The sequence below is a fragment of the Pogoniulus pusillus genome, unplaced genomic scaffold (assembly GCF_015220805.1).
Source record: "Pogoniulus pusillus isolate bPogPus1 unplaced genomic scaffold, bPogPus1.pri scaffold_178_arrow_ctg1, whole genome shotgun sequence".
Classification (NCBI taxonomy): domain Eukaryota; kingdom Metazoa; phylum Chordata; class Aves; order Piciformes; family Lybiidae; genus Pogoniulus; species Pogoniulus pusillus.
In genome coordinates, this window is record NW_026974610.1 from 1 (window position 1) to 27,433 (window position 27,433).

Here is a 27,433-nt window from a genome sequence, read left to right on the forward strand (position 1 = left end):
CCCCCCCAAAACCCCCTCCTCCAATTAGCAAACCCCTCCCCCCCCCCCCAAAAAAAAAGGCTCCCCGGGATCCACCCCCCCCCCCCCAAAGACATCCCCCCCCCCCAAAGGCCCCCCCCAAAGCCTCCTCAGAATACCCCCAAAGAGCCCCCCCCAGGAGGCTCCTAAAGACCCCCCCCAAGAGCCCCTATAGACCCCCCCCAAAGGCCCCCCCCAGAGCCTCCTCAGAATACCCCCAAAGGCCCCCCCCAGGAGACCCCCAAAGACCCCTCCCAGGAGCCCCCAAACTTCCTCAGGACCCCCCCCAAAGGCCCCCCCCAGGAGGCCCCCAAAGGCATCCCCCCCCCCAAAGGCCCCCCCCAGGAGGCACCCAAAGACCCCCCCCAGGAGCCCCCAAATCTCCCCAGGACCCCCCCCCAAGAGCCCCCCCCAAAAGCCCCCCAAAGACCCCCCCCCAGGAGGCCCCCAAAACCTCCTCAGGACCCCCCCCAAAGACTCCCCCCCAAAGACCCCCCCCCCCCCGGAGCCCCTCAAAACCTCCCCAGGACCCCCCCAAAGCCTCCTCAGAATACTCCCAAAGAGCCCCCCCAAAACCCCCCCAAAGAGCCCCCCACAAGGGCCCCCAGACCTCCCCAGGACCCCCCCCTAGACCGACCCAAACCTCCTTAGGACACCCCAGAGACCCCCCCAGACCCCCTCAGACTCCCTTAGGACCCCCCCAGACCCCTTTAGGACGCCCCCAGTCCCCCTCAGGACCCCCCCAGACCTCTCAGGACCCCCCCCCCGACCCCCTTAGGACCCTCTAAAGCCCCCCCCCAGACCCCCTCGGACCCCCTAAAGACCCTCCCAGACCCCTTTAGGACACCCCCAGACTCCCTTAGGACCCCCTCAGACCCCATTAGGACCCCCCCGGACCCCCTGCAGAGCCTCCCCCCGGGGGTGCCCCCCCCCAATACCTGCCCGGGGGATCTTGGCAGTGTTGGAGGAGACCTCCCCCGGACCCCCCTAGGACCCCTAAAGACCCCCCCAGACCCCTTCAGGACCTCCTCAGACCCCTCAGGACCCCCCCAGACCCCCTTAGGACCCCCTAAAGACCCCCCTAGGACCCTTCAAGACCCCCCCAGACCCCTCAGGACCCCCTAAAGACCCCCACACACCCCCTCAGGACCCCCCCAGACCCCCTTAGCACCTCCTCCACCTCCTTCCATCCCCATTAGGACCCCCTAAACACCCTCCCAGACCCCCTTAGGACCCCCTAAAGACCCCCCCAGACCCCTTCAGGACCCCCCCAGACCCCCTTAGGACCCCCTAAAGACCCCCCCAGACCCCTCAGGACCCCCCCAGACCCCCTTAGGACCCCCTAAAGACCCCCCCAGACACCCTTAGGACCCCCCTAGACCCCTTTAGAACCCCCTAAAGACCCCCCCAGACCCCTCAGGACCCCCCCAGATCCCCTTAGCACCTCCTCCACCTCCTTCCATCCCCTTTAGAACCCCCTAAAGACCCCCCCAGACCCCTCAGGACCCCCCCCAGATCCCCTTAGCACCTCCTCCACCTCCTTCCCTCCCCATTAAGACCCCCTAAAGACCCCCCCAGACCCCTTTAAGACCCCCCCAGACTCCCTTAGGACTCCCCCAGGCCCCTCAGGACCCCCCCAGACCCCCTTAGGACCCCCTAAAGACCCCCCCAGACCCCTCGGGACCCCCCCAGACCCCCTCAGGACCCCCTCAGACCCCTCAGGACCCCCCCAGACCCCCTTAGGACCCCCTAAAGACCCCCCCAGACCCCTCACGACCCCCCCATATCCCCTTAGGACCCCCTAAAGACCCCCCCCCCCGACCCCTTTTAGGACACCCCCAGACACCCTTAGGACCCCCTAAAGACCACCCCAGACCCCTTCAGGGCCCCCTCAGACCCCTCAGGACCACTCAGGACCCCCCCAGACCCCCCTAGGACCCCCTAAAGACCCCCCCAGACCCCTTTAGGATCCCCCCAAAGACCCCTCAGGACCCCCTAAAGACCCCCTTAGGACCCCCTAAAGACCCCCCCAGACCCCTCAGGGCCCCCCCAAACCCCCTTAGGACCCCCTAAAGACCCCCTCAGACCCCTTTAGGACACCCCCAGACCCCTTTATTACCCCCTAAAGACCCCCCCCAGACATCCCAGCACCACTCAGACCCCCTTAGGACCCCCCCAGACCCCTCAGGACCCCCCCAGACCCCCTTAGGACCCCCTTAAGATCCCCTCAGACCCCCTTAGCACCTCCTCCACCTCCTTCCATCCCCATTAGGACCCCCTAAAGACCCCCCCAGACCCCTTTAAGACACCCCCAGACTCCCTCAGGCCACTCAGGACCCCCCCTAGACCCCTCACGACCCCCCCAGACCCCCTTAGCACCTCCTCCACCTCCTTCCATCCCCCTTAGGACCCCCCCAGACCCCCTTAGGACCCCCTAAAGACCTTCCCAGACCCCCCAGGACCCCCCCAGACCCCTCAGAACCCCCTCACACCCCCTCGCGACCCCCCCCAGACCCCCTTAGGACCCCCTAAAGACCCCCCCAGACCCCTCAGGACCCCCCCAGATCCCCTTAGGGCCCCCTAAAGACCCCCCCAGACCCCCTTAGCACCTCCTCCACCTCCTTCCCTCCCCATTAGGACCCCCCCCGGGGGTGCCCCCCCCCAGTACCTGCCCGGGGGATCTTGGCAGTGTTGGAGGAGAGCCCTGGGGTCTCGCTGGCCCCCACCATGTTGTGGCTGAAGACCCTGAACAGATACTCATTGCCCAGCACCAGCTCAGAGACTGTGCAGCGAGGCAGCCTGGTGTGCTCCAGCACCCGGAACCACTCCTGGGGGGGCAAAATGGGCTGGGGGGGCACTTGTGGGGGTGCTAGAGGCTGTTATGGGGGTCCTGGGGGCAGTTATGGGGGTCCTGGGGGCAGTTATTGGGGTCACAGGGGCAGTTATGGGGCAGCCTGGTGTGCTCCAGCACCCGGAACCACTCCTGGGGGGGCACAAACGGGCTGGGGGGGGCACTTGTGGGGGTGCTAGAGGCAGTTATGGGGGTCCTGGGGGCAGTTATGGGGGTCCTAGGGGCAGTTGTGGGGGTCCTGGGGACTGTTATTGGGGTCTCAGGGGCAGTTATGGGGCAGCCTGGTGTGCTCCAGCACCCGGAACCACTCCTGGGGGGGCACAAATGGGCTGGGGGGGCACTTGTGGGGGTGCTAGAGGCTGTTATGGGGGTCCTGGGGGCAGTTATGGGGCAGCCTGGTGTGCTCCAGCACCCGGAACCACTCCTGGGGGGGCAAAAATGGGCGGGGGGGGGGCACTTATGGGGGTCCTAGGGGCAGTTATGGGGGTCCTGGGGGCAGTTATGGGGCAGCCTGGTGTGCTCCAGCATCAGGAACCACTCCTGGGGGGGCACAAACTGCCGGGGGGGGCAGTTATGGGGGTCCTGGGGGTAGTTATGGGGTCCTGGGGGCAGTTATTGGGGTCCTGGGGGCAGTTGTGGGGGTCCTAGGGGCAGTTATGGGGGTCCTGGGAGCAGTTGTGGGGGTCCTGGGGGCAGTTATGGGGGTCCTGGGGGCAGTTATGGGGTCTCAGGGGCAGTTATTGGGGTGCTAGAGGCTGTTATGGGGGTCCTAGGGGCAATTATGGGGGTCCTGGGGGCAGTTATTGGGGTCCTAGGGGCAGTTGTGGGGGACCTGGGGGCAGTTTTGGGGGTCCTGGGGGCAGTTATTGGGGTCCTGGGGGCAGTTATGGGGGTCCTGGGGGCAGTTATGGGGGTCCCATGGGCAGTTATGGGGTCATGGGGGAAGTTGTGGGGGTTCTGGGGACAGTTATTGGGGTGCTAGGGGCAGTTATGGGGGTCCTGGGGCAGTTATGGGGGGTCCTAGGGGCAGTTATGGGGGTCCTGGGGGCAGTTATTGGGGTCCTGGGGGCAGTTATGGGGCAGCCTGGTGTGCTCCAGCACCCGGAACCACTCCTGGGGGGGCACAAACGGCCGGGGGGGGGCACTTATGGGGGTCCTAGGGGCAGTTATTGGGGTCCTAGAGGCTATTATGGGGGTCCTGGGGGCAGATATGGGGTCCTAGGGGCAGTTATTGGGGTCCTGGGGGCAGTTATAGGGGCCCTGGGGGCAGTTATTGGGGTCCTAGGGGCAGTTATGGGGGTCCTGGGGGCAGTTATGGGGGTCCCAGGGGCAGTTGTGGGGGTCCTGGGGCAGTTAAGGGGGTCCTAGGGGCACATATGGGGGTCCCAGGGGCTGTTATGGGGCAGCCTGGTGTGCTCCAGCACCCAGAACCACTCCTAGGGGGGCACAAACGGGCGGGGGGGGCACTTATGGGGGTGCTAGGGGCACTTATGGGGGTGCTGGGGGCAGTTAAGGGCGTCCTAGGGGCAGTTATTTGTGTCCTAGGGGCAGTTATGGGGGTCCTGGGGGCAGTTATGGGGTCCTGGGGGCAGTTATGGGGGTCCTGGGGGCAGTTATGGGGGTCCTAGAGGCTGTTATGGGGGTCCTGGGGGCAGTTATGGGGTCCTGGGGGCAGTTATGGGGCAGCCTGGTGTGCTCCAGCACCTGGAACCACTCCTGGGGAGGCACAAACGGGCTGGGGGGGCAGTTATGGGGGTCCTAGGGGCAGTTATGGGGTCCTGGGGGCAGTTATAGGGGTCCCATGGGCAGTTATTGGGGCCCTAGGGGCAGTTATGGGGGTCCTGGGGGCAGTTATAGGGTCATGGGGGCAGTTATTTGGGTCCTGGGGGCAGTTATGGGGGTCCTGGGGGCAGTTATTGGGGTCCTGGGGGCAGTTATGGGGGTCCTGGGGGCAGTTATGGGGGTTCTAGGGGCAGTTATTGGGGTCCTAGGGGCAGTTGTGGGGGTCCTGGGGGCAGTTATTGGGGTCCTAGGGGCAGTTGTGGGGGTCCTGGGGGCAGTTATTGGGGTCCCAGGGGCAGTTGTGGGGGTCCTGGGGGCAGTTATTGAGGTCCCAGGGGCAGTTATGGGGCAGCCTGGTGTGCTCCAGCACCCGGAACCACTCCTGGGGGGGCACAGATGGGCGGGGGGGGCAGTTATGGGGGTCCTGGGGGCACTTATGGGGGTGCTAGGGGCAGTTATTGGGGTCCTAGAGGCAGTTGTGGGGGTCCTGGGGGCAGTTAGGGGGGACCTGGGGGCAGTTGTGGGGTCCTGGGGGCACCTGGGGGTCACTTTTGGGTCACTCCGGGATCATTGGGGGTCACTCAGGGGTCACTCAGGGGGGGTCACTCGTGGGTCCGTGGGGGGTCACTGGGGGGTCAGTGGGGGGTCAGTGGGGGGATCAGTGGGGTCACTCGTGGGTCACTCTTGGGTCAGTGGGGGGTCAGTGGGGGGTCAGTGGGGGGGTCACTCGTGGGTCAGTGGGGTGTCAGTGGGGGTGTCAGTGGGGGGGTCACTCGTGGGTCACTCGTGGGTCCGTGGGGGGTCAGTGGGGGGTCACTTGGTGGTCACTCATGGGTCTGTGGGGGGTCAGTGGGGGGTCAGTGGGGTGTCAGTGGGGGTGTCAGTGGGGGGGTCAGTGGGGGGGTCACTCGTGGGTCACTCGTGGGTCCGTGGGGGGTCAGTGGGGGGTCACTTGGTGGTCACTCATGGGTCAGTGGGGGGTCAGTGGGGGGTGCCCCGTAGGTCACTCGTGGGTCAGTGGGGGTCCATGGGGGGGGTCAGAGGGGGGTCACTCGTGGGTCCGTGGAGGGTCCGTGGGGGGGCACTCATGGGTCACTCAGGGGTCACTCGTGGGTCAGTGAGGGGTCAGTGGGGAGTCAGAGGGGGTTCAGTGGGGGGTGCCACGTCGGTCACTCGTGGGTCTGTGGGGGGTCACTCATGGGTCATTGGGGGTCACTCGTGGGTCACTCAGGGGTCACTGGGGGGTCACTCAGGAGTCAATCAGGATTCACTCGTGGGTCAGTGGGGGGTCCATGGGGGGTCACTTGTGGGTCACTCAGAGGTCACTGGGGAGTCACTTGTGGGTCCGTGGGGGGTCCGTGGGGGGTCACTCGTGGTTCAGTGGGAGGTCAGTGGGGGGTCAGTGGGGGGTCAGTGGGGGGTCAGTGGGAGGTCAGTGGGAGGTCAGTAGGGGGATGCCCCATGGGTCACTCGTGGGCCCGTGGGGGGTCAGTGGGGGTCACTCAGGGGTCAGTGGGGGTCACTTGGTGGTCACTCATGGGTCAGTGGGGGGTCAGTGGGGGGTCAGTGGGAGGTCAGTTGGGGGATGCCCCATGGGTCACTCTTGGGTCTGTGGGGGTTCACTCGTGGGTCCGTGGGGGGTCAGTGGGGGGTGCCCCGTGGGTCACTCGTGGGTCACTCATGGGTCAGTGGGGGGTCCGTGGAGGGTCACTCGTGGGGGGGGGCTCCCTCACCATGCTCCTGGTGTCAGCCTTCTCCACGCTGTACCCTGTCACCTCGGCGTTGCCGTCGTCCGCGGGCGGCTCCCACTCCAGCAGCGCATTGAAGCCCCAAACCTCCTTCACCTGCACCGCCCGCGGCGGCCCAGGCCGCTCTGCAACCCGCCCCAGTCAGCGCCAGCTCCCACCGGTACCGACCGGTACGGACCAGTACAGACCAGTACGGGCCAGTACAGTGCAACACAGACCAGTACGGACCAGTATGGACTGGTACGGACCAGTACGGACCAGTACAGACCAGTATGGACCAGTATGGACCAGTATGGACCAGTACGGACCAGCATGGACCAGTACAGTGCAGCACAGACCAGCACGGACCAGTACGGACCAGTACGGACCGGTAGAGACCAGCACAGACTGGTACAGATCAGCACGGACCGGTACAGGCCGGTACAGACCAGCATGGGTCAGTACAGACCAGTACAGTGCAGCACAGACCAGCACTGACCAGTACGGACCAGTACGGACCAGTATGGACCAGTAGGGACCAGTATGGACCAGTAGGGACCAGTAAGGACCAGTACGGACCCGTATGGACCAGCACGGACCAGTAGGGACCAGTACGGACCGGTACGGGCCGGTACGGGCCGGTACAGACCAGCATGGACCAGTATGGATCAGTAGGAACCAGTACGGACCAGTATGGACCAGTATAGACCAGTACGGACCAGTATGGACCAGCACGGAACAGTACAGACTGGTACGGACCAGCACAGACCAGTACGGACCAGTCCAGACCAGTAGGGACCAGTACGGACCAGTAGGGACCGGTATGGGCCGGTAAGGGCCAGTACAGACCAGCATGGACCAGTACAGACCAGCACGGACCAGTACAGACTGGTACGGACCAGCATAGGCCAATATGGACCAGTATGGACCAGTACAGACCAGTATGGACCAGTACAGACCAGTATGGACCAGCACAGACCAGTATGGACCAGTACAGACCAGCACGGACCAGTACAGACTGGTACGGACCAGCACAGACCAGTATGGACCAACAGGGACCAGTACAGACCAGTACAGACCAGTACAGACCAGCATGGACCAGTACAGACTGGTATGGGCCGGTAAGGGCCAGTACAGACCAGCATGGACCAGTACAGACTGGTACGGACCAGCACAGACCAGTATGGGCCAGCATGGACCAGTACAGACCAGCACGGACCAGTACAGACCGGTACGGACCAGCACAGACCAGTATGGGCCAGCATGGACCAGTGCAGACCAGCATGGACCAGCGCAGACCAGCACGGACCAGTACAGACCGGTACGGACCAGCACAGACCAGTATGGGCCAGCATGGACCAGCGCAGACCAGCACGGACCAGTACAGACAAGTACAGACCAGTGTGGACCAGTATGGACCAGTACAGACCCATAAGGACCAAATGGACCAGTGCAGACCAGTACAGAGCAGCATGGACCAGTACTGGGTGCCCTGTGCCCCCTGTGCCCGCTGTGCCCTCTGTGCCCCCTGTGCCTGCTGGTCCCCTGTGCCCCCTATGCCTGCTGGTACCCTGTGCCCGCTGGTATCCTGTGCCCCCTGTGCCCGCTGGTGCCCTGTGCCCCCTATGCCTGCTGGTACCCTGTGCCCACTGGTGCCCTGTGCCCCCTATACCTGCTGGTCCCCAGTGCCCTCTGTGCCTGCTGGTCCCCTGTGCCCACTGGTACCCTGTGCCCGCTGGTACCCTGTGCCCCCTGTGCCCGCTGGTGCCCTGTGCCCCCTATGCCTGCTGGTACCCTGTGCCCCCTGTGCCCGCTGGTACCCTGTGCCCCCTGTGCCCGCTGGTGCCCTGTGTCCCTGTGCCCACTTGTGCCCTGTGCCCACTGGTACCCTATGCCCACTGGTGCCCTGTACCCCTGTGCCTGCTGGTCCCCTGTGCCCCCTGTGCCCAATGGTGCCCTGTGCCTCCAGTGCCTGCTGGTGCCCTGTGCCTCCTGTGCCCACTGTGTCCCTGTGCCCGCTGGTGCCCTGTGCCCCCTGTGCCTGCTGTGCCCCCTGTGCCTGCTGGTGCCCTGTGTCCCCTGTGCCCACTGGTGCCCTGTGCCCTCTACGCCCGCGGGTGCCCAGCGGCAGTGCTCCTGTGGCTGCCATCAGCTGCCCTGAGCCCAACTCCCCCTCCCTGTGTGCTCCACTGTGACCCTGCAGTGCCCCCTGGTGCCCACCCGCAGTACCCCCTGCTGCCCACCCTCATTGCCCCTTGCTGCCCACCCACAGTGCCCCCTGCTGCCCACCCTCATTGCCCCTTGCTGCCCACCCACAGTGCCCCCTGCTGCCCACCCTCATTGCCCCTTGCTGCCCACCCACAGCGCCCCCTGCTGCCCACCCGCAATGCCCCTTGCTGCCCACCTACAGCGCCCCCTGCTGCCCACCCACAGTGCCCCCTGCTGCCCACCCGCAATGCCCCCTGCTGCCCACCTACAGCGCCCCCTGCTGCCCACCCACATTGCCCCCAGCCCACCCACATTGCCCCCAGCTGCCCACCCACAGTGCCCCCTGCTGCCCACCCACATTGCCCCCAGCTGCCCACCCACAGTGCCCCCAGCTGCCCACCCACATTGCCCCCAGCTGCCCACCCTCATTGCCCCCTGCTGCCCACCTACAGCGCCCCCTGCTGCCCACCCACAGCGCCCCCTGCTGCCCACCTACAGCGCCCCCTGCTGCCCACCCACAGTGCCCCCTGCTGCCCACCTACAGCGCCCCCTGCTGCCCACCCGCAATGCCCCCTGCTGCCCACCTACAGCGCCCCCTGCTGCCCACCCACAGTGCCCCCTGCTGCCCACCTACAGCGCCCCCTGCTGCCCACCCACATTGCCCCCAGCTGCCCACCCACAGTGCCCCCTGCTGCCCACCCACATTGCCCCCAGCTGCCCACCCACAGTGCCCCCTGCTGCCCACCTACAGGGCCCCCTGCTGCCCACCCGCAATGCCCCCTGCTGCCCACCCGCATTGCCCCCTGCTGCCCACCCACATTGCCCCCAGCTGCCCACCTACAGCGCCCCCTGCTGCCCACCCGCAATGCCCCCTGCTGCCCACCCACAGTGCCCCCTGCTGCCCACCCGCAGCACCCTCTGCTGCCCACCCACAGCACCCCCTGCTGCCCACCCGCAGCACCCTCTGCTGCCCACCCACAGCACCCCCTGCTGCCCACCCGCGGCTGCTCCCTGCCAGCCCCTGCCCAGCGCCCACCAGCGCCTCCTGCTGCCCACGGAGGGAGCTGCAGCTCAGCCTCAGCCTCTCCCACTCCCTCCAGCTCCCCCCAGCGGTCACTGAGGGAACTGCAGCTTAACCTCCTCACTCAGCCTCCCTCCCTATCGCCCCCCAGCGGTCACTGACGGAACCGCAGCTTAACCTCCTCACTCAGCCTCCCTCTCTATCGCCCCCCAGCGGCCACTGATGGAACTGCAGCTTGGCCTCTGTGCTCAGGCTCCCTCCAGCTCCCTCTCATCACTCCGCAGCGCCCCCCAGAGCTCACTGTCGGAACTGCAGCTGAGCCTCTTCGCTCGGGGTCCCCTCCCTATCGCCCCCCAGCGGCCACTGACGGAACTGCAGCTTGACCTCCTCTCCCTCCCACTCCCCCCAGCGGTCACTGCCAGAACTGCAGCTTTACCTCCTCACTCCTTCTCCCTCCCTGTCGCCCCCCAGCGGTCACTGGAGGAACTGCAGCTTGGCCTCTGCTCAGTCTCCCTCCCTATCGCCCCCGGCGGTCACTGATGGAACTGCAGCTTGGCCTCTGCTCAGTCTCCCTCCAGCTCCCCCCAGTGGTCACTGATGGAACTGCAGCTTAACCTCCTCACTCAGTCTCCCTCCCTATCGCCCCCCAGCGGCCACAGATGGAACTGCAGCTTGGCCTCTGTGCTCACTCTCCCTCCCTATCGCCCCCAGCGGTCACTGATCGAACTGCAACTTGTTCCCCTCACTCAGTCTCCCTCCCTATCGCCCCCAGCGGTCACTGATGGAACTGCAGCTTGGCCTCTGTGCTCAGTCTCCCTCCAGCTCCTTCTCGTCACTCCCTAGCGCCCCCCAGAGCTCACTGTCGGTACTGCAGCTGAGCCTCTTCGCTCAGAGTCCACTCTCTGTCGCCCCCCGGCGGTCACTGGCGGAACTGCAGCTTTTTCCCCTCACTCATTCTCCCTCCCTATCGCCCCCCAGCGGCCACTTACGGAACTGCAGCTTGTTACCCTCACTCATTCTCCCTCCCTATCGCCCCCCAGCGGTCACTCGCTGAACTGCAGCTTGACCTCCTCTCCCTCCAGCTCCCCCCAGCGGCCACTGGCAGAACTGCAGCTTGACCTCCTCACTCAGTCTCCCTCCCTATCGGCCCCCAGCGGCCACTGGTGAAACTGCAGCTTGACCTCTTCTCCCTCCTGCTCCCCCCAGCGGTCACTGATGGAACTGCAGCTTGTTCCCCTCACTCAGTCTCCCTCCCTATCGCCCCCCAGCGGCCACTGACGGAACTGCAGCTTGGCCTCCTCTCCCTCCAGCTCCCCCCAGCGGCCACTGGCGGAACTGCAGCTTGGCCTCCTCTCCCTCCCGCTCCCCCCCGCGGCCGCTGGCGGAACTGCATCTCTGTCTCCTCTCTCAGCCCCACCCCCCAGGGCTCACCCACGACTCGCAGCTTGAGCTCGGCCTCGTCGCTGAGGTTCTCCACCTGCAGCCTCATGCGGAAGGTTCCGGAGTGGGCCCTGGCGGCCGCGCGGATGAAGAACACTGAGTCCGAGGCCGAGTTCCTGAACTGCACATCTGGGCCCAGCTGCTCCGAGCCCTCCTTGCTCCAGGTCACCACCGGGCGGGGCTTGCCCTGGCGGGGGGGGGGGGGGGGAGGGGAGGTGTGGGACTGCCCCATGGCGCTGGGGGGCAGCACCAGACGCCCCCCCCCGGACATCAGAAGTGCCCCCCAGACCCCCCCTTAGGCACCATAAGTGCCCCCAGACCCCCCTTGGACACCATAAGTGCCCCCCAGACCCCCCCCTTGGACACCATCAGTGCCCCCCAGACACCATAAGTGCCCCCCAGACCCCCCCCCAGACACCATCAGTGCCCCCCAGACCCCCCCTTGGACACCATAAGTGCCCCCCCAGACCCCCCCTAGACATCATAAGCGCCCCCAGACCCCCCCCCTAGACCCCATACCTCCATGGGGCTGAGACCATCCCACCCCCCCCAGGACCCCCCCCCAAAGCCTCTCTGACCCCTCCCAGCCCCACCCTGACCCCCTCGGTGCCCCCCCCCGCACCTGGAAGGGGATCACGAGGTTCACCTGTCCCCCCCCGCCACTCCCGCCCCCCCCCAGACACCATCAGTGCCCCCAGACCCCCCCGAGACCCCCCCGAGACCCCCCCTAGGCCCCCCCTAGACCCCGCCCGGACCCTCCCAGCCCCCCCCGGACCCCCTCGGACCCCCCCCCACACACCTGGAAGGGGATCACGAGGTTCACCTGCCCCCCCCAGACCCCCCCCGAGAACCCCCCTAGACCCCCCCCGGACCCCCCCCCGCACCTGGAAGGGGATCACGAGGTTCACCTGCTCCCCCTAGACCCCCCCCAGACCCTCCAGCCCCCCCCCCACACCTGGAAGGGGATCACGAGGTTCACCTGCCCCGCCCAGCACCCCCCCCGGACCCCCCCCGGACCCCCCCCGGACCCCCCCGGCCCCCCCCACACACCTGGAAGGGGATCACGAGGTTCACCTGCTCCCCCACCCTCCGCACGTAGCTCTGCCGCAGCTGCCTGGGCAGGCGGATCCGGGGGCGCTCTGCGGGGGGGGGGGGCAGGGACCCCCCTCAGACCCCCTCCTCACATCGGACCCCCCCTGACCCACCCCAGAACGTACAGACCCCTCCTGACCCCCCCAGAACGTACAGACCCCCTCCTGACCCCCCCTGACCCATAGACCCCCCCTGACCCCCCCAGACCCAGAGACCCAGAGACCCCCCCAGACCCAGAGACCCCCCCTGAGCCCCCCTGACCCCATAGACCCCTCCTGAGCCCCCCCAGACCCTATAGACCCCTCCTGACCCCCCCAGAAACAGAGACCCCCCCTGACCCCCCCAGACCCAGAGACCCCTCCTGACCCCCCCAGACACCAGAGACCCCCCCTGAGCCCCCCTGACCCCATAGACCCCCCTGACCCCCCCTGAGCCCCCTCAGACCCCATAGACCCCCCCTGACCCCCCCTGAGCCCCCCCAGACCCATAGACCCCTCCTGAGCCCCCCCAGACCCATAGACCCCCCCTGAGCCCCCCCAGACCCATAGACCCCTCCTGACCGCCCTGAGCCCCCCCAGACCCATAGACCCCCCCTGAGCCCTGCTGGGCCCCCCCAGACTCATAGACCCCTCCTGACCCCCCCTGAGCCCCCCTCAGACCCCATAGACCCCCCCTGACCCCCTGACCCCCCCCAGACCCATAGACCCCTCCTGACCCCCCTGAGCCCCCCCAGACCCATAGACCCCTCCTGACCCCCCCAGACCCATAGACCCCCCCAGACCTCTCCCGACCCCCTTCAGCCCCCCCCAGACCCCCTTCAGCCCCCCCAAACCCCCTCCCCACCCCCTCCAGCTCCCCCAAACCCCCTCCTGACCCCCCTAAGCCCCCTTTAGCCCCCCCAAGCCCCCACCCAGACCCCTCACGACCCCCTCCAGACCCCCCAAACCCCCTCCAGACCCCCCCCAAGCCCTCCCCACCCTCTTCAGACCCCCCCCAAACCCCCTCCAGACCCCTCCTAAGCCCTCCCCAACCCCTCCAGACCCCCCCAAGCCCCCTTCAGACCCCCCCAAGACCTCCCCACCCCCTTCAGCCCCCCCACCCCCCTCCAGACCCCCCCCAAACCCCCTCCAGACCCCCCCTAAGCCCTCCCCAATCCCTTCAGACCCCCCCCCAAGCCCTCCCGACCCCTTCCAGACCCCCCCAAACCCCCTCCAGACCCCCCCAACCCCTCCCCACCTCCTCCAGCCCCCCCTAAGCCCCCTTCAGACCCCCCCAAAACCCCTCCGGACCCCTCCAGCCCCCCCTAGGACCCCCTCCCCACCCCCAATCCCCCCCCAGCCCCCCCCGCACCCACCCACGATCTCTCGGATGGTCACAGGCTGCGGCAGCGCCGCGGGGGGGCTCTTGCCGGCGATGTTCACTGCCCGCACCCTGAACAGGAGCCTCTCGCCCGTGGGCAGCCCACGCACGGTCACGCCGCAGCGCTCCACCAGCCCCTCGTGGGCGGGGGTCCAGGTGTCCTCTGCGGGGGGGGGGGGGGGGGGGCGGGGAGAGGGTTGGAGGGACACGAACCTGCCCCTCCCCCACCCCCCCCCCACGAACCTCCACCCTCACAGACCCCCCACGCACGAACATCCCCCCCACAGCCCCCCCCTCACAGCCCCCCCCCCACGGACACACACCCCCCCCCCCCAAGCCCCCCACGCACGACCCCCACCCCCACGCACGAAACCCCCCACGCACAGACCACACACACACACGAACCCCCCCCCCCCCCACGCACGAACCTCCACCCTCAGCACCCCCCCCACGCACGGACCCCTCCCTCACAGTCCCCCCCTCCGCACGGACACACACACCCCCCAGCCCCCCACGCACGAACCCCCCCACGCACGAAACCCCCCCCGCTCAGTCCCCCCACGCATGAACCCCCCCCCCGCACGACCCGCCCCCCACGCACCAAACCCCCCCACGCACGGACCCCCTCCCTCACTGACCCCCCCCCACAACCCCCCCCCGCACGACCCTCCCCCCACGCACCAACCCCCCCCACGCACGGACCCCCCTCCCTCACAGTCTCCCCCTCACAACCCCCCCCGGGGGGGGGTCTCTCTTTTCCCCTTCCTCCCCTCCCCACTACGACCCTGCCCCCTCCCCCACCCGCGACCCCTCCCCACCCCAATGGATCCACGACCCCCACCCAAGGCTCCGACCCCCCCCCTCATTTAAGGACCCCCCCCCCCAAATTTGAGGCCACTCCATCTAAATTTGAGGACCCCCCCCCAAGAGTTAGGGACCCCCCCACGAAGTGTCAGGACCACTCTAAGCCCCCCCCCCCCCCCACGCATGAAGCCCCCCCACACACGAACACACACCCCCCCCCTCACAGACCCCCCACTCACGACCCCCCACACGCACGACCCCCCCACGCACGGACACGCCCCCTCAGCACCCCCCCCACGCACGAATCCCCCCACGTACGGACACACAACCCCCCCTCACAGCCCCCCCACGCACGACCTCCCCACGCATGGACACGCCCCCTCAGCCCCCCCCCCCCCCACGTACGAACCCCCCCACGCATGGACCCCCAACACACGGACCCCCCCCCCCACGCATGAACCCACCCCCAAGCATGAAACCACCGCCACGCACAGACTCCCTCCCTCACACCCCCCCTCACAGCCCCCCCACGCACGGATCCCCCCCCCCACGCACGGACACACACCCCCCCTTGTAAGCCCCCCCCCCACGCACGGGGACACCCTCCCCCCTCTCAGCCCCCACCCCCCCCCGCACGACCCCCGCCCACGCACGGACACGCCCCCTCACCCTCCCCCCACGCAAGAACCCCCCCCCACGCACGGACACTCACACACCTCCCCCGAGCCCCCCCCCCACGCACGACCCCCCCCACTCACGAACCCCCCCCAAACACACAGACAAACCTCCACCCTCACCCCCCCCCCCACACACACGGCCACGCCCCTCCCCCAGCTCCCAGCCCCCCCCCCACGCGTGACCCCCCCCCCCACGCACCTCCCTCCTTGCAGTACTCCACCAGGTAGCCGTCGATGCCCCCAGCCCCCACGCGCTCGGGGGGGCGCCACTTGAGCGTGGCCGTGGTGTCGGTGACGTCATCCAGCACCAGGTGCGTGGGCTCGCTCGTGGGGGCTGGGGGGGGGGCAAAAGTGACGTCAGAGACACAGCACCCCCACCCACCCACCCAAAACCCTGCCCCCTGGGGACCACCCACTCGGGAGCCACTCGGGACCCCCCCCCCGGACCTCCCTCGGGCACCCCCGACCCACTCAGGACCTCTCCAGACCCACTCAGGACCTCCCCAGACCCACTCGGGACCCCCCCAGACCCACTCAGGACCCCCCCAGACCCATTCGGGACCCCCCCAGACCCTTTTAGACCCCCCCAGATCCACTCAAGACCTCCCAGACCCACTCAGGACCCCCCCAGACCCTTTTAGACCCCTCCCAGACCCCCCCAGACCCACTCGGGACCCCCCCAGACCCTTTTAGACCCCCCACAGTCCCCTCCCAGTCCCCTCCCAGTGCCCTCCCAGTCCCCACCCAGTCCCCCCCCAGTCCCCTCCCAGTCCCCTCCCAGTGCCCCTCCCAGTCCCCACCCAGTCCCCTCCCAGTCCCCTTCCAGTGCCCTCCCAGTGCCCCTCCGAGTGCCCCTCCCTGTGCCCCTCCCAGTCCCCTCCCAGTGCCCCACCCAGTGCCCCTCCCAGTGCCCCTCCCAGTCCCCTCCCAGTGCCCCTCCCAGTGCCCTCCCAGTCCCCTCCCAGTGCCCCTCCCAGTGCCCTCCCAGCGCCCTCCCAGTGCCCTCCCAGTGCCCCTCCCAGTGCCCTCCCAGTTCCCCTCCCATCCCCTCCCATCCTCTCCCATCCCCTTCCAGTCCATCCCAGTGCCCTCCCAGCTCCTCCCAGTGCCTCTCCCATCCCCTCCCATCCCCTCCCATCCCCTCCCATCTCCTCCCATCCCCTCCCATCCCCTCCCATCCCCTCCCATCCCCTCCCATCCCCTCCCATCCCCTCCCATCCCCTCCCATCCCCTCCCAGTCCCTCCCATCCCCTCCCATCCTCTCCCATCCCCTCCCATCCCCTCCCACTCCCTCCCATCCTCTCCCATCCCCTCCCATCCTCTCCCATCCCCTCCCATCCCCTCCCATCCCCTCCCATCCCCTCCCATCCCCTCCCATCCTCTCCCATCCTCTCCCATCCCCTCCCATCCCCTCCCATCCCCTCCCATCCCCTCCCATCCTCTCCCATCCCCTCCCATCCCCTCCCATCCTCTCCCATCCCCTCCCATCCTCTCCCATCCTCTCCCATCCCCTCCCACTCCCTCCCATCCTCTCCCATCCCCTCCCATCCTCTCCCATCCCCTCCCATCCCCTCCCATCCTCTCCCATCCCCTCCCATCCTCTCCCATCCTCTCCCATCCCCTCCCACTCCCTCCCATCCTCTCCCATCCCCTCCCATCCTCTCCCATCCCCTCCCATCCCCTCCCATCCTCTCCCATCCCCTCCCATCCTCTCCCATCCTCTCCCATCCTCTCCCATCCCCTCCCATCCCCTCCCATCCTCTCCCATCCCCTCCCATCCCCTCCCATCCCCTCCCATCCCCTCCCACCCCCTCCCATCCCCTCCCACTCCCTCCCATCCCCTCCCATCCCCTCCCATCCCCTCCCACCCCCTCCCATCCCCTCCCATCCCCTCCCATCCCCTCCCATCTCCTCCCATCCCCTCCCATCCCCTCCCATCCCCTCCCACCCCCTCCCATCCCCTCCCATCCCCTCCCATCCCCTCCCATCTCCTCCCATCCCCTCCCATCCCCTCCCATCCCCTCCCACTCCCTCCCATCCCCTCCTAGTGCCCTTCCAACCCCTCCCAGTCCATCCCAGACCCTCCCACTCCCTCCCATCCTCTCCCATCCTATCCCATCCCCTCCCAGTCCCCTCCCATCTCCTCCCATCCCCTCCCACTCCCTCCCATCCCCTCGTAGTGCCCTTCCAACCTCTCCCATCCCCTCCCATCCCCTCCCACTCCCTCCCATCCCCTCCTAGTGCCCTTCCAACCCCTCCCATCCCCTCCCATCCCCTCCCATCCCCTCCCATCCCCTCCCATCCCCTCCCATCCCCTCCCAGCTCCTCCCATCCCCTCCCAGTGCCCTTCCAACCTCTCCCATCCCCTCCCATCCCCTCCCATCCCCTCCCATCCCCTCCCATCCTCTCCCATCCCCTCCCATCCCCTCCCATCCCCTCCCATCCCCTCCCATCCCCTCCCATCCCCTCCCATCCTCTCCCATCCCCTCCCATCCCCTCCCATCCCCTCCCATCCCCTCCCATCCCCTCCCACTCCCTCCCACCCCCTCCCATCCCCTCCCACTCCCTCCCATCCCCTCCCACTCCCTCCCATCCCCTCCCAGTCCCCTCCCATCCCCTCCCATCCTCTCCCATCCCCTCCCATCCCCTCCCATCCCCTCCCATCCTCTCCCATCCCCTCCCATCCTCTCCCATCCCCTCCCACTCCCTCCCATCCTCTCCCATCCTCTCCCATCCCCTCCCATCCTCTCCCATCCTATCCCATCCCCTCCCAGTCCCCTCCCATCTCCTCCCATCCCCTCCCACTCCCTCCCATCCCCTCGTAGTGCCCTTCCAACCTCTCCCATCCCCTCCCATCCCCTCCCACTCCCTCCCATCCCCTCCTAGTGCCCTTCCAACCCCTCCCATCCCCTCCCATCCCCTCCCATCCCCTCCCATCCCCTCCCAGCTCCTCCCATCCCCTCCCAGTGCCCTTCCAACCTCTCCCATCCCCTCCCATCCCCTCCCATCCCCTCCCATCCCCTCCCATCCCCTCCCATCCCCTCCCATCCTCTCCCATCCCCTCCCATCCCCTCCCATCCCCTCCCATCCTCTCCCATCCCCTCCCATCCCCTCCCATCCCCTCCCACTCCCTCCCACCCCCTCCCATCCCCTCCCACTCCCTCCCATCCCCTCCCACTCCCTCCCATCCCCTCCCAGTCCCCTCCCATCCCCTCCCATCCTCTCCCATCCCCTCCCATCCCCTCCCACTCCCTCCCATCTCCTCCCACTCCCTCCCATCCCCTCCTAGTGCCCTTCCAACCCCTCCCAGTCCATCCCAGACCCTCCCACTCCCTCCCATCCTCTCCCATCCTCTCCCATCCCCTCCCAGTCCCCTCCCATCTCCTTCCATCCCCTCCCACTCCCTCCCATCCCCTCCTAGTGCCCTTCCAACCTCTCCCATCCCCTCCCATCCCCTCCCATCCCCTCCCATCCCCTCCCATCCCCTCCCATCCCCTCCCAGCCCCTCCCATCCCCTCCCAGTGCCCTCCCAGTGCCCTTCCAGCCCCTCCTATTGCCTCCCAGCCCCTCCCAGCTTCTCCCATCCCCTCCCAGTGCCCTCCCAGTCCCTCCCAGTTCCCCTCCAACCTCTCCCAACCCCTCCCACTCCCTCCCAGTGCCCTCCCAGTGCCCCTGCCCGCCCCCCCCAGCAGCGGGCACCGATGGGCATGAAGGGCTGGGAGTTGAGGCTGGGCTGGGAGACGCCGATGGCATTTTGGGCGAAGACTCTGAGCTCGTAGAGGACTCCCTCGATCATCCTGCGAGCCTCGAAGCGCAGCGCCGCCAGCGCCTCGAAGTTCAGCTTCATCCAGCGCCCCGAGCCCTGCTTCTTGCGCTCCAGCAGGTACCCTGCGGGCATGGGCACCGGCGTGGGCACGGGAGTGGGTATGGGCACGGGTAGAGGGAGCAGAGAGGGCACAGAGGGCACAGAAGCGCCTCGAAGTTCAGCTTCATCCAGCGCCCCGAGCCCTGCTTCTTGCGCTCCAGCAGGTACCCTGCGGGCACGGGCACGGGCGTGGGCACAGGGGGCACGGGGGGTACAGGGGCAAAGGCAGCAGAGGCAGCAGAGGGAGCAGAGAGGGCACAGAGGGCACAGAAGTGCCTCAAAGTTGAACTCCACCCAGCGCAGGCAGCTCTGATCCTGCCGCTGCAGCAGGGACCCTGCGGGCACGGGCACGGGGGTGGGCACGGGCATGGGTATAGGGAGCAGAGAGGGCACAGAGGGCACAGAAAGGGGCACAGGGTGCACAGAAGTGCCTCGAAGTTGAGCTCCACCCAGCGCCCCGAGCCCTGCTTCCTGCGCTCCAGCAGGGACCCTGCGGGCACGGGCACGGGGGTGGGCACGGGAGTGGGTATGGGCATGGGCAGAGGGAGAAGAGAGGGCACAGAGGGCACAGAAGGCACAGAAGTGCCTCGCAGTTGAGCTCCACCCAGCGCAGGCAGCTCTGATCCTGCCGCTGCAGCAGGGACCCTGCGGGCACTGGCACGGGGGTGGGCATGGGCATGGGCAGAGGGAGCAGAGAGGGCACAGAGGGCACAGAAGGGGGTACAGAGGACACAGAGGGCACAGAAGCACCTCGAAGTTCAGCTCCACCCAGCGCCCCGAGCCCTGCTGCTTGCGCTCCAGCAGGTACCCTGCGGGCACCAGGGGGCACCGGGGTGGGCATGGGCACGGGCATGGGCACAGAAAGGGGCACAGAGGGCACAGGGGGCACAGAAAGGGGTACAGAGGGCATAGAGAGCACAGAAGTGCCTCGAAGTTGAGCTCCACCCAGCGCCCCGAGCCCTGCTGCTTGCGCTCCAGCAGGTACCCTGCGGGCACCAAGGGGCACCGGCGTGGGCACGGGAGTGGGTATGGGCATGGGCAGAGGGAGCAGAAAGGGTACAGAGGGCAAAGAAAGGGGTACAGAGGGCATAGACGGCACAGAAGCGCCTCGGAGTTGAGCTCCACCCAGCGCAGGCAGCTCTGATCCTGCCGCTGCAGCAGGGACCCTGCGGGCATGGGCACCGGCGTGGGCACAGGGGGCACGGGGGGTACAGGGGCAGAGGCAGCAGAGGGAGCAGAGGGAGCAGAGAGGGTACAGGGGGCACAGAAGTGCCTCGAAGTTGAGCTCCACCCAGCGCCCCGAGCCCTGCTTCTTGCGCTCCAGCAGGTACCCTGCGGGCACGGGCACGGGGGTGGGCACGGGAGTGGGTATGGGCATGGGTAGAGGGAGCAGAGAGGGCACAGAAGGGGGTAGAGAGGGCATAGAGGGCACAGAAGGGGGTAGAGAGGGCATAGAGGGCACAGAAGTGCCTCGGAGTTGAGCTCCACCCAGCGCAGGCAGCTCTGATCCTGCTCTAGCAGGTACCCTGCAGGCACAGCAGGCACGGGGGGGGGCACGGGGGTGGGTATGGGCATGGGCAGAGGGAGGAGAGAGAGTATAGAGGGCACAGAAGGCACAGAAGTGCCTCGAAGTTCAGCTCCACCCAGCGCCCCGAGCCCTGCTGCTTGCGCTCCAGCAGGTACCCTGCGGGCACGGTGGGCACAGGGGGCACGGGGGGCACGGGGGATACAGGGGCAGAGGCAGCAGAGGCAGCAGAGGGAGCAGAGAGGGCACAAAAGTGCCTCAAAGTTGAGCTCCACCCAGCGCAGGCAGCTCTGATCCTGCCGATGCAGCAGGGACCCTGTGGGCACTGGCACGGGGGTGGGCATGGGCATGGGCAGAGGGAGCAGAGAGGGCACAGAAGGGGGCACAGAGGGCACAGAAGGGAGCACAGAGGGCACAGAAAGCACAGAAGTGCCTCGCAGTTGAGCTTCACCCAGCGCAGGCAGCTCTGATCCTGCCGCTGCAGCAGGGACCCTGCGGGCACTGGCACAGAGGGCACAGGGGGTACAGGGACAGAGGCAGCAGAAGGACCAGAGAGGGCACAGAGGGCACAGAAGTGCCTCGGAGTTCAGCTCCACCCAGCGCCCCGAGCCCTGCTGCTTGCACTCCAGCAGGGACCCTGCGGGCACGGCGGGCACCGGCGTGGGCACGGGAGTGGGTATGGGTATGAGTACGGGCACGGGCATGGGCACAGAAGGGGGTACAGAGGGCACAGAAGGCACAGAAGTGCCTCGAAGTTGAGCTCCACCCAGCGCAGGCAGCTCTGATCCTGCCGCTGCAGCAGGGACCCTGCGGGCACTGGCACGGGGGTGGGCACAGGGGGCACGGGGGGTACAGGGGCAGAGGCAGCAGAGGGAGCAGAGAGGGTACAGAGGGCACAGAAGTGCCTCGGAGTTCAGCTCCACCCAGCGCCCCGAGCCCTGCTGCTTGCGCTCCAGCAGGTACCCTGCGGGCACCAAGGGGCACCGGCGTGGGCACGGGAGTGGGTATGGGTATGGGTACGGGCACGGGCATGGGCACAGAAGGGGGTACAGAGGGCACAGAAGGCACAGAAGTGCCTCGGAGTTCAGCTCCACCCAGCGCAGGCAGCTCTGATCCTGCCGCTGCAGCAGGGACCCTGCAGGCACTGGCACGGGGGTGGGCATGGGCATGGGCAAAGGGGGCAGAGAGGGCACAGAAGGGCGTACAGAGGGCACAGAAGTGCCTCGGAGTTGAGCTCCACCCAGCGCAGGCAGCTCTGATCCTGCCGCTGCAGCAGGGACCCTGCGGGCATGGGCACCGGCGTGGGCACAGGGGGCACGGGGGGCACGGGGGGTACAGGGGCAGAGGCAGCAGAGGGAGCAGAGAGGGCATAGAGGGCACAGAAATGCCTCGCAGTTCAGCTTCATCCAGCGCCCCGAGCCCTGCTTCTTGCGCTCCAGCAGGTACCCTGCGGGCACGGTGGGCACAGGGGGCACGGGGGGCACGGGGGATACAGGGGCAGAGGCAGCAGAGGCAGCAGAGGGAGCAGAGAGGGCACAAAAGTGCCTCAAAGTTGAGCTCCACCCAGCGCAGGCAGCTCTGATCCTGCCGCTGCAGCAGGGACCCTGCGGGCACTGGCACGGGGGTGGGCATGGGCATGGGCAGAGGGAGCAGAGAGGGCACAGAAGGGGGTAGAGAGGGCACAGAGGGCACAGAAGCGCCTCGCAGTTGAGCTCCACCCAGCGCAGGCAGCTCTGATCCTGCCGCTGCAGCAGGGACCCTGCGGGCACTGGCACGGGGGTGGGCATGAAGGGCACGGGGGTACAGGGACAGAGGGAGAAGAGAGGGTACAGAGGACACAGAGGGCACAGAAAGGGGTACAGGGGGCACAGAGGGCACAGAAGTGCCTCGCAGTTGAGCTCCACCCAGCGCCCCGAGCCCTGCTGCTTGCGCTCCAGCAGGTACCCTGCGGGCACTGGCACGGGCGTGGGCACAGGGGGCACGGGTATGGGCACAGGTGGCACCAAAGGGGTTGCAGGTGCAGGGGTGCCAGGGGTGGCACAGGTAGCACAGGTGGCAGGGGTGGCACAGGTAGCACAGGTGGCACAGGTGGCACAGGTGGCACAGGTGGCAGGGGGAGCACAGAAAAGGGTGCAGGTGGCAGGGGGGGCACAGGTGGCACAGGTGGCCGGAGTGGCACAGGTGGCAGAGGTGGCACAGGGGGCACAGGAGGGGGTGCAGGTGGCAAGGGTGGCACAGGTGGCATAGAAGGGGTGCAGATGCAGGGGTGGCACATGTAGCACAGGTGGCACAGATGACAAACGTGGCACAGGTAGCACAGGTGGCAGGGGTGGCACAGGTGGCACAGGTGACACAGATGGCACAGGTGGCAGGGGTGGCAGGGGTGGCACAGGGGTGCCAGGGGTGGCACAGGGGTGGCACAGGGGAGGCACAGGGGTAGCACAGGGGTGGCAGGGGTGGCAGGGGTGGCACAGGGGTGGCACAGGTGACACAGGAGGCAGGGGTGGCACAGGTAGCACAGAAGGGCGTGCAGATGCAGGGGTGGCACAGGGTTGGCAGGGGTGGCACAGGGGTGGCACAGGGGTGCCAGGGGTGCCAGGGGTGCCAGGGGTGGCACAGGTAGCACAGGTGGCACAGGAAGCACAGGAGACACAGGTGGCAGGGGTGGCACAGGTAGCACAGAAGGGGGTGCAGATGCAGGGGTGGCACAGGGATGGCACAGGGGTGGCACAGGGGAGGCACGGGGTGCCAGGGGTGCCAGGGGTGCCAGGGGTGGCACAGGTGTCAGGGGTGCCACAGGGGAGGCACAGGGGTGGCACAGGGGTGGCAGGGGTGCCACAGGGGAGGCACAGGGGTGGCACAGGGGTGGCAGGGGTGGCACAGGTGACACAGGAGGCAGGGGTGGCACAGGTAGCACAGGAGGCAGGGGTGGCACAGGTAGCACAGAAGGGGGTGCAGATGCAGGGGTGGCACAGGGGTGGCACAGGGGTGGCACAATTGGCACAGGTGGCATAGGTGGCACAGGTGGCAGTGGTGGCACAGAAGGGGGTGCAGGTGGCAAGGGTGGCACATGTAGCACAGGTGGCAGGAGTGCCAGGGGTAGCACAGGGGTGTCAGGGGTGGCACAGGGGTGGCACAGGGGTGCCAGGGGTGACACAGGGGTGGCACAGGGGAGGCACAGGGGTGGCACAGGGGTGCCAGGGGTGGCACAGGGGTGGCACAGGGGTGCCAGGGGTGCCAGGGATGGCACAGGGGTGGCACAGGGGTGCCAGGGGTGGCACAGGGGTGGCACAGGGGAGGCACAGGGGTGGCACAGGGGTGTCAGGGGTGGCACAGGGGTGGCACAGGGGTGGCACAATTGGCACAGGTGGCATAGGTGGCACAGGTGGCAGGGGTGGCACAGAAGGGGGTGCAGGTGGCAAGGGTGGCACATGTAGCACAGGTGGCAGGGGTGGCACAGGGCTGGCACAGGGGTGGCACAATTGGCACAGGTGGCAGAGGTGACACAGGTAGCACAGGTGGCACAGGTGGCACAGGTGGCAGGGGGAGCACAGAAAGGGGTGCAGGTGGCAGGGGTGGCACAGGGGTGGCACAGGGGTGGCACAGGGGTGCCAGGGGTGCCCACCTATCACAGGCTGTCCCCCGTCGTAGGCTGGCGGCTGCCACTCCACCACAGCCCAGTCCTCGCCCACCGACGTCACCCGCACGGCCTCGGGGGGGTCAGGGACGTCTGGGGGGGGACAGGAGGGGACAGGAGGGGACAGGAGGGGACATTGGCACTGCCCTGCGCGGCCACCGCCCGCGGGCACCCTGCCCCCCCCCCCCAGTGCCCACAGCATCCTCTCGCTGTCCCCAACCCCACCCCCCCCTTGCTGCCCCCTGGGTGTCCCCAGCCCCCCCCTGTGCTGTCCCCAAGGTCCCCATCCCCCCTCCCCACCCTGGTGTCCCCCCCCCCCGTGCTGTCCCCAGGTCCCCAACGCCCCCCAATGTCCCCAGCCCTCCCTCAGTGTCCCCCCCCAGCCCCCCTGTGCTGTCCCCAATGTCCCCTGGGTGTCCCCCCCAGCCCCCCTGTGCTGTCCCCAATGTCCCCTGGGTGTCCCCCCCAGCACCCCTCTGCTGTCCCCAATGTGCCCCCCCAGCCCCCCCAGGTCCTCACCCACGACCCCGAGGGGGATGCTGGCAGTGTCCCCAATGTCCCCTGGGTGTCCACAGCCCCCACTTTGCTGTCCCCAATGTCCCCAGCCCCCCCCAGGTCCTCACCCACGACCCTGAGGCAGATGCTAACAGTGTCCCCAATGTCCCCTGTGCTGTCCCCAGTGTCCCCTGTGCCCCCCCAGCCCCCCCGGGTGCTCACCCACGGCCCTGAGGCAGATGCTGGCAGTGTCCCCAATGTCCCCTGGGTGTCCCCAATGTCCCCTGTGCCCCCCCAGGTCCTCACCCACGACCCTGAGGCAGATGCTGGCAGTGTCCCCAATGTCCCCTTTGCTGTCCCCAATGTCCCCTCAGTGTCCCCAATGTCCCCTGTGCCCCCCCAGGTCCTCACCCACGACCCTGAGGCGGATGCTGGCAGTGCCCCCAATGTCCCCTGGGTGTCCCCAATGTCCCCTTTGCTGTCCCCAATGTCCCCTCAGTGTCCCCAATGTCCCCTGTGCCCCCCCAGGTCCTCACCCACGACCCTGAGGCAGATGCTGGCAGTGTCCCGAATGTCCCCTTTGCTGTCCCCAATGTCCCCTTTGCTGTCCCCAATGTCCCCTGGGTGTCCCCAGTGTCCCCTGTGCCCCCCCAGCCCCCCCGTGTCCGTACCCACGACCCTGAGGCGGATGCTGGCAGCGTCCCCAATGTCCCCAGGGTGTCCCCAGTGTCCCCTCAGTGTCCCCCCCAGATCCCCTTTGCTGTCCCCAATGTCCCCTGGGTGTCCCCAGTGTCCCCAATGTGCCCCCCCAGCCCCCCCAGGTCCTCACCCACGACCCTGAGGTGGATGCTGGCAGTGTCCCCAATGTCCCCTGGGTGTCCACAGCCCCCCCTTTGCTGTCCCCAATGTCCCCAGCCCCCCCCAGGTCCTCACCCACGACCCTGAGGCAGATGCTAACAGTGTCCCCAATGTCCCCTCCGTGTCCCCAATGTCCCCTGTGCTGTCCCCAGTGTCCCCTGTGCCCCCCCAGCCCCCCCGGGTGCTCACCCACGGCCCTGAGGCAGATGCTGGCAGTGTCCCCAATGTCCCCTGGGTGTCCCCAATGTCCCCTGTGCCCCCCCAGGTCCTCACCCACGACCCTGAGGCAGATGCTGGCAGTGTCCCCAATGTCCCCTTTGCTGTCCCCAATGTCCCCTCAGTGTCCCCAATGTCCCCTGTGCCCCCCCAGGTCCTCACCCACGACCCTGAGGCGGATGCTGGCAGTGCCCCCAATGTCCCCTGGGTGTCCCCAATGTCCCCTTTGCTGTCCCCAATGTCCCCTCAGTGTCCCCAATGTCCCCTGTGCCCCCCCAGGTCCTCACCCACGACCCTGAGGCAGATGCTGGCAGTGTCCCGAATGTCCCCTTTGCTGTCCCCAATGTCCCCTTTGCTGTCCCCAATGTCCCCTGGGTGTCCCCAGTGTCCCCTGTGCCCCCCCCAGCCCCCCCGTGTCCGTACCCACGACCCTGAGGCGGATGCTGGCAGCGTCCCCAATGTCCCCAGGGTGTCCCCAGTGTCCCCTCAGTGTCCCCCCCAGATCCCCTTTGCTGTCCCCAATGTCCCCTGGGTGTCCCCAGTGTCCCCAATGTGCCCCCCCAGCCCCCCCAGGTCCTCACCCACGACCCTGAGGTGGATGCTGGCAGTGTCCCCAATGTCCCCTGGGTGTCCACAGCCCCCACTTTGCTGTCCCCAATGTCCCCAGCCCCCCCCAGGTCCTCACCCACGACCCTGAGGCAGATGCTAACAGTGTCCCCAATGTCCCCTCCGTGTCCCCAATGTCCCCTGTGCTGTCCCCAGTGTCCCCTGTGCCCCCCCAGCCCCCCCGGGTGCTCACCCACGGCCCTGAGGCAGATGCTGGCAGTGTCCCCAATGTCCCCTGGGTGTCCCCAATGTCCCCTGTGCCCTCCCAGCCCCCCCATGTCCGTACCCACGGCCCTGAGGCAGATGCTGGCAGTGTCCCCAATGTCCCCTGGGTGTCCCCAATGTCCCCTGTGCCCTCCCAGCCCCCCCATGTCCGTACCCACGGCCCTGAGGCGGATGCTGGCAGTGTCCCCAATGTCCCCTGGGTGTCCCCAATGTCCCCTGTGCCCTCCCAGCCCCCCCGTGTCCGTACCCACGACCCTGAGGCGGATGCTGGCAGTGTCCCCAATGTCCCCTGGGTGTCCCCAATGTCCCCTCAGTGTCCCAAATGTCCCCTCAGTGTCCCCCCCAGCCCCCCTTTGCTGTCCCCAATGTCCCCTCAGTGTCCCCAGCCCCCCCAGGAGCTCACCCACGACCCTGAGGCAGATGCTGGCAGTGTCCCCAATGTCCCCTGGGTGTCCCCCCCAGACCCCCTGTGCTGTCCCCAACGTCCCCAGCCCCCCCTCGCCTGGGTGTCCCCAGCCCCTCCTTGTCCTGTCCCCAGGTCCCCAGAGCCCCCCCAATGTCTCCAGCCCCCCCTCAGTGTCCCCCCCCAGCCCCCCTTTGCTGTCCCCAGTGTCCCCCTGTGCTGTCCCCAATGTCCCCTTGATGTCCCCAGCCCCCCCTCAGTGTCCCCCCCCAGACCCCCTGTGCTGTCCCCAACGTCCCCTGGGTGTCCCCAATGTCCCCTGGGTGTCCCCAGCGTCCCCTGGGTGTCCCCAATGTCCCCTGGGTGTCCCCAATGTCCCCTGTGCTGTCCCCAGCGTCCCCTGGGTGTCCCCAATGTTCCCAGCCCCCCCTCGCTTGGGTGTCCCCAGCCCCCTCTAGGTGTCCCCAGCCCCCCTGTGCTGTCCCCAATGTCCCCTGGGTGTCCCCCCCAGACCCCCTTTGCTGTCCCCAATGTCCCCTCAGTGTCCCCAATGTCCCCTCAGTGTCCCCAATGTCCCCTCAGTGCCCCCAGCCCCCCCGTGTCTGTACCCACGACCCTGAGGCG

At 67.8% G+C, this 27,433-nt stretch overlaps 1 protein-coding gene across 1 annotated transcript in view; it reads right to left on the reverse strand.

Moving 5' to 3' along the window:
• Window positions 1-2,686: 2,686 nt before the first annotated feature.
• LOC135173984 (myosin-binding protein C, fast-type-like) overlaps window positions 2,687-27,433 on the reverse strand; it is a gene marked incomplete at both ends in the record, with an annotated part of 45,242 nt that continues 20,495 nt past the window's right edge. Inside the window, 8 exons of the mRNA XM_064141215.1 lie at window positions 2,687-2,846; window positions 6,385-6,524; window positions 11,039-11,234; window positions 12,098-12,186; window positions 13,494-13,661; window positions 15,179-15,313; window positions 18,679-18,867; window positions 23,995-24,099. Of these exons, the coding sequence (XP_063997285.1) occupies window positions 2,687-2,846; window positions 6,385-6,524; window positions 11,039-11,234; window positions 12,098-12,186; window positions 13,494-13,661; window positions 15,179-15,313; window positions 18,679-18,867; window positions 23,995-24,099 (1,182 nt within the window). The remainder of the gene's footprint in view (window positions 2,847-6,384; window positions 6,525-11,038; window positions 11,235-12,097; window positions 12,187-13,493; window positions 13,662-15,178; window positions 15,314-18,678; window positions 18,868-23,994; window positions 24,100-27,433) is intronic.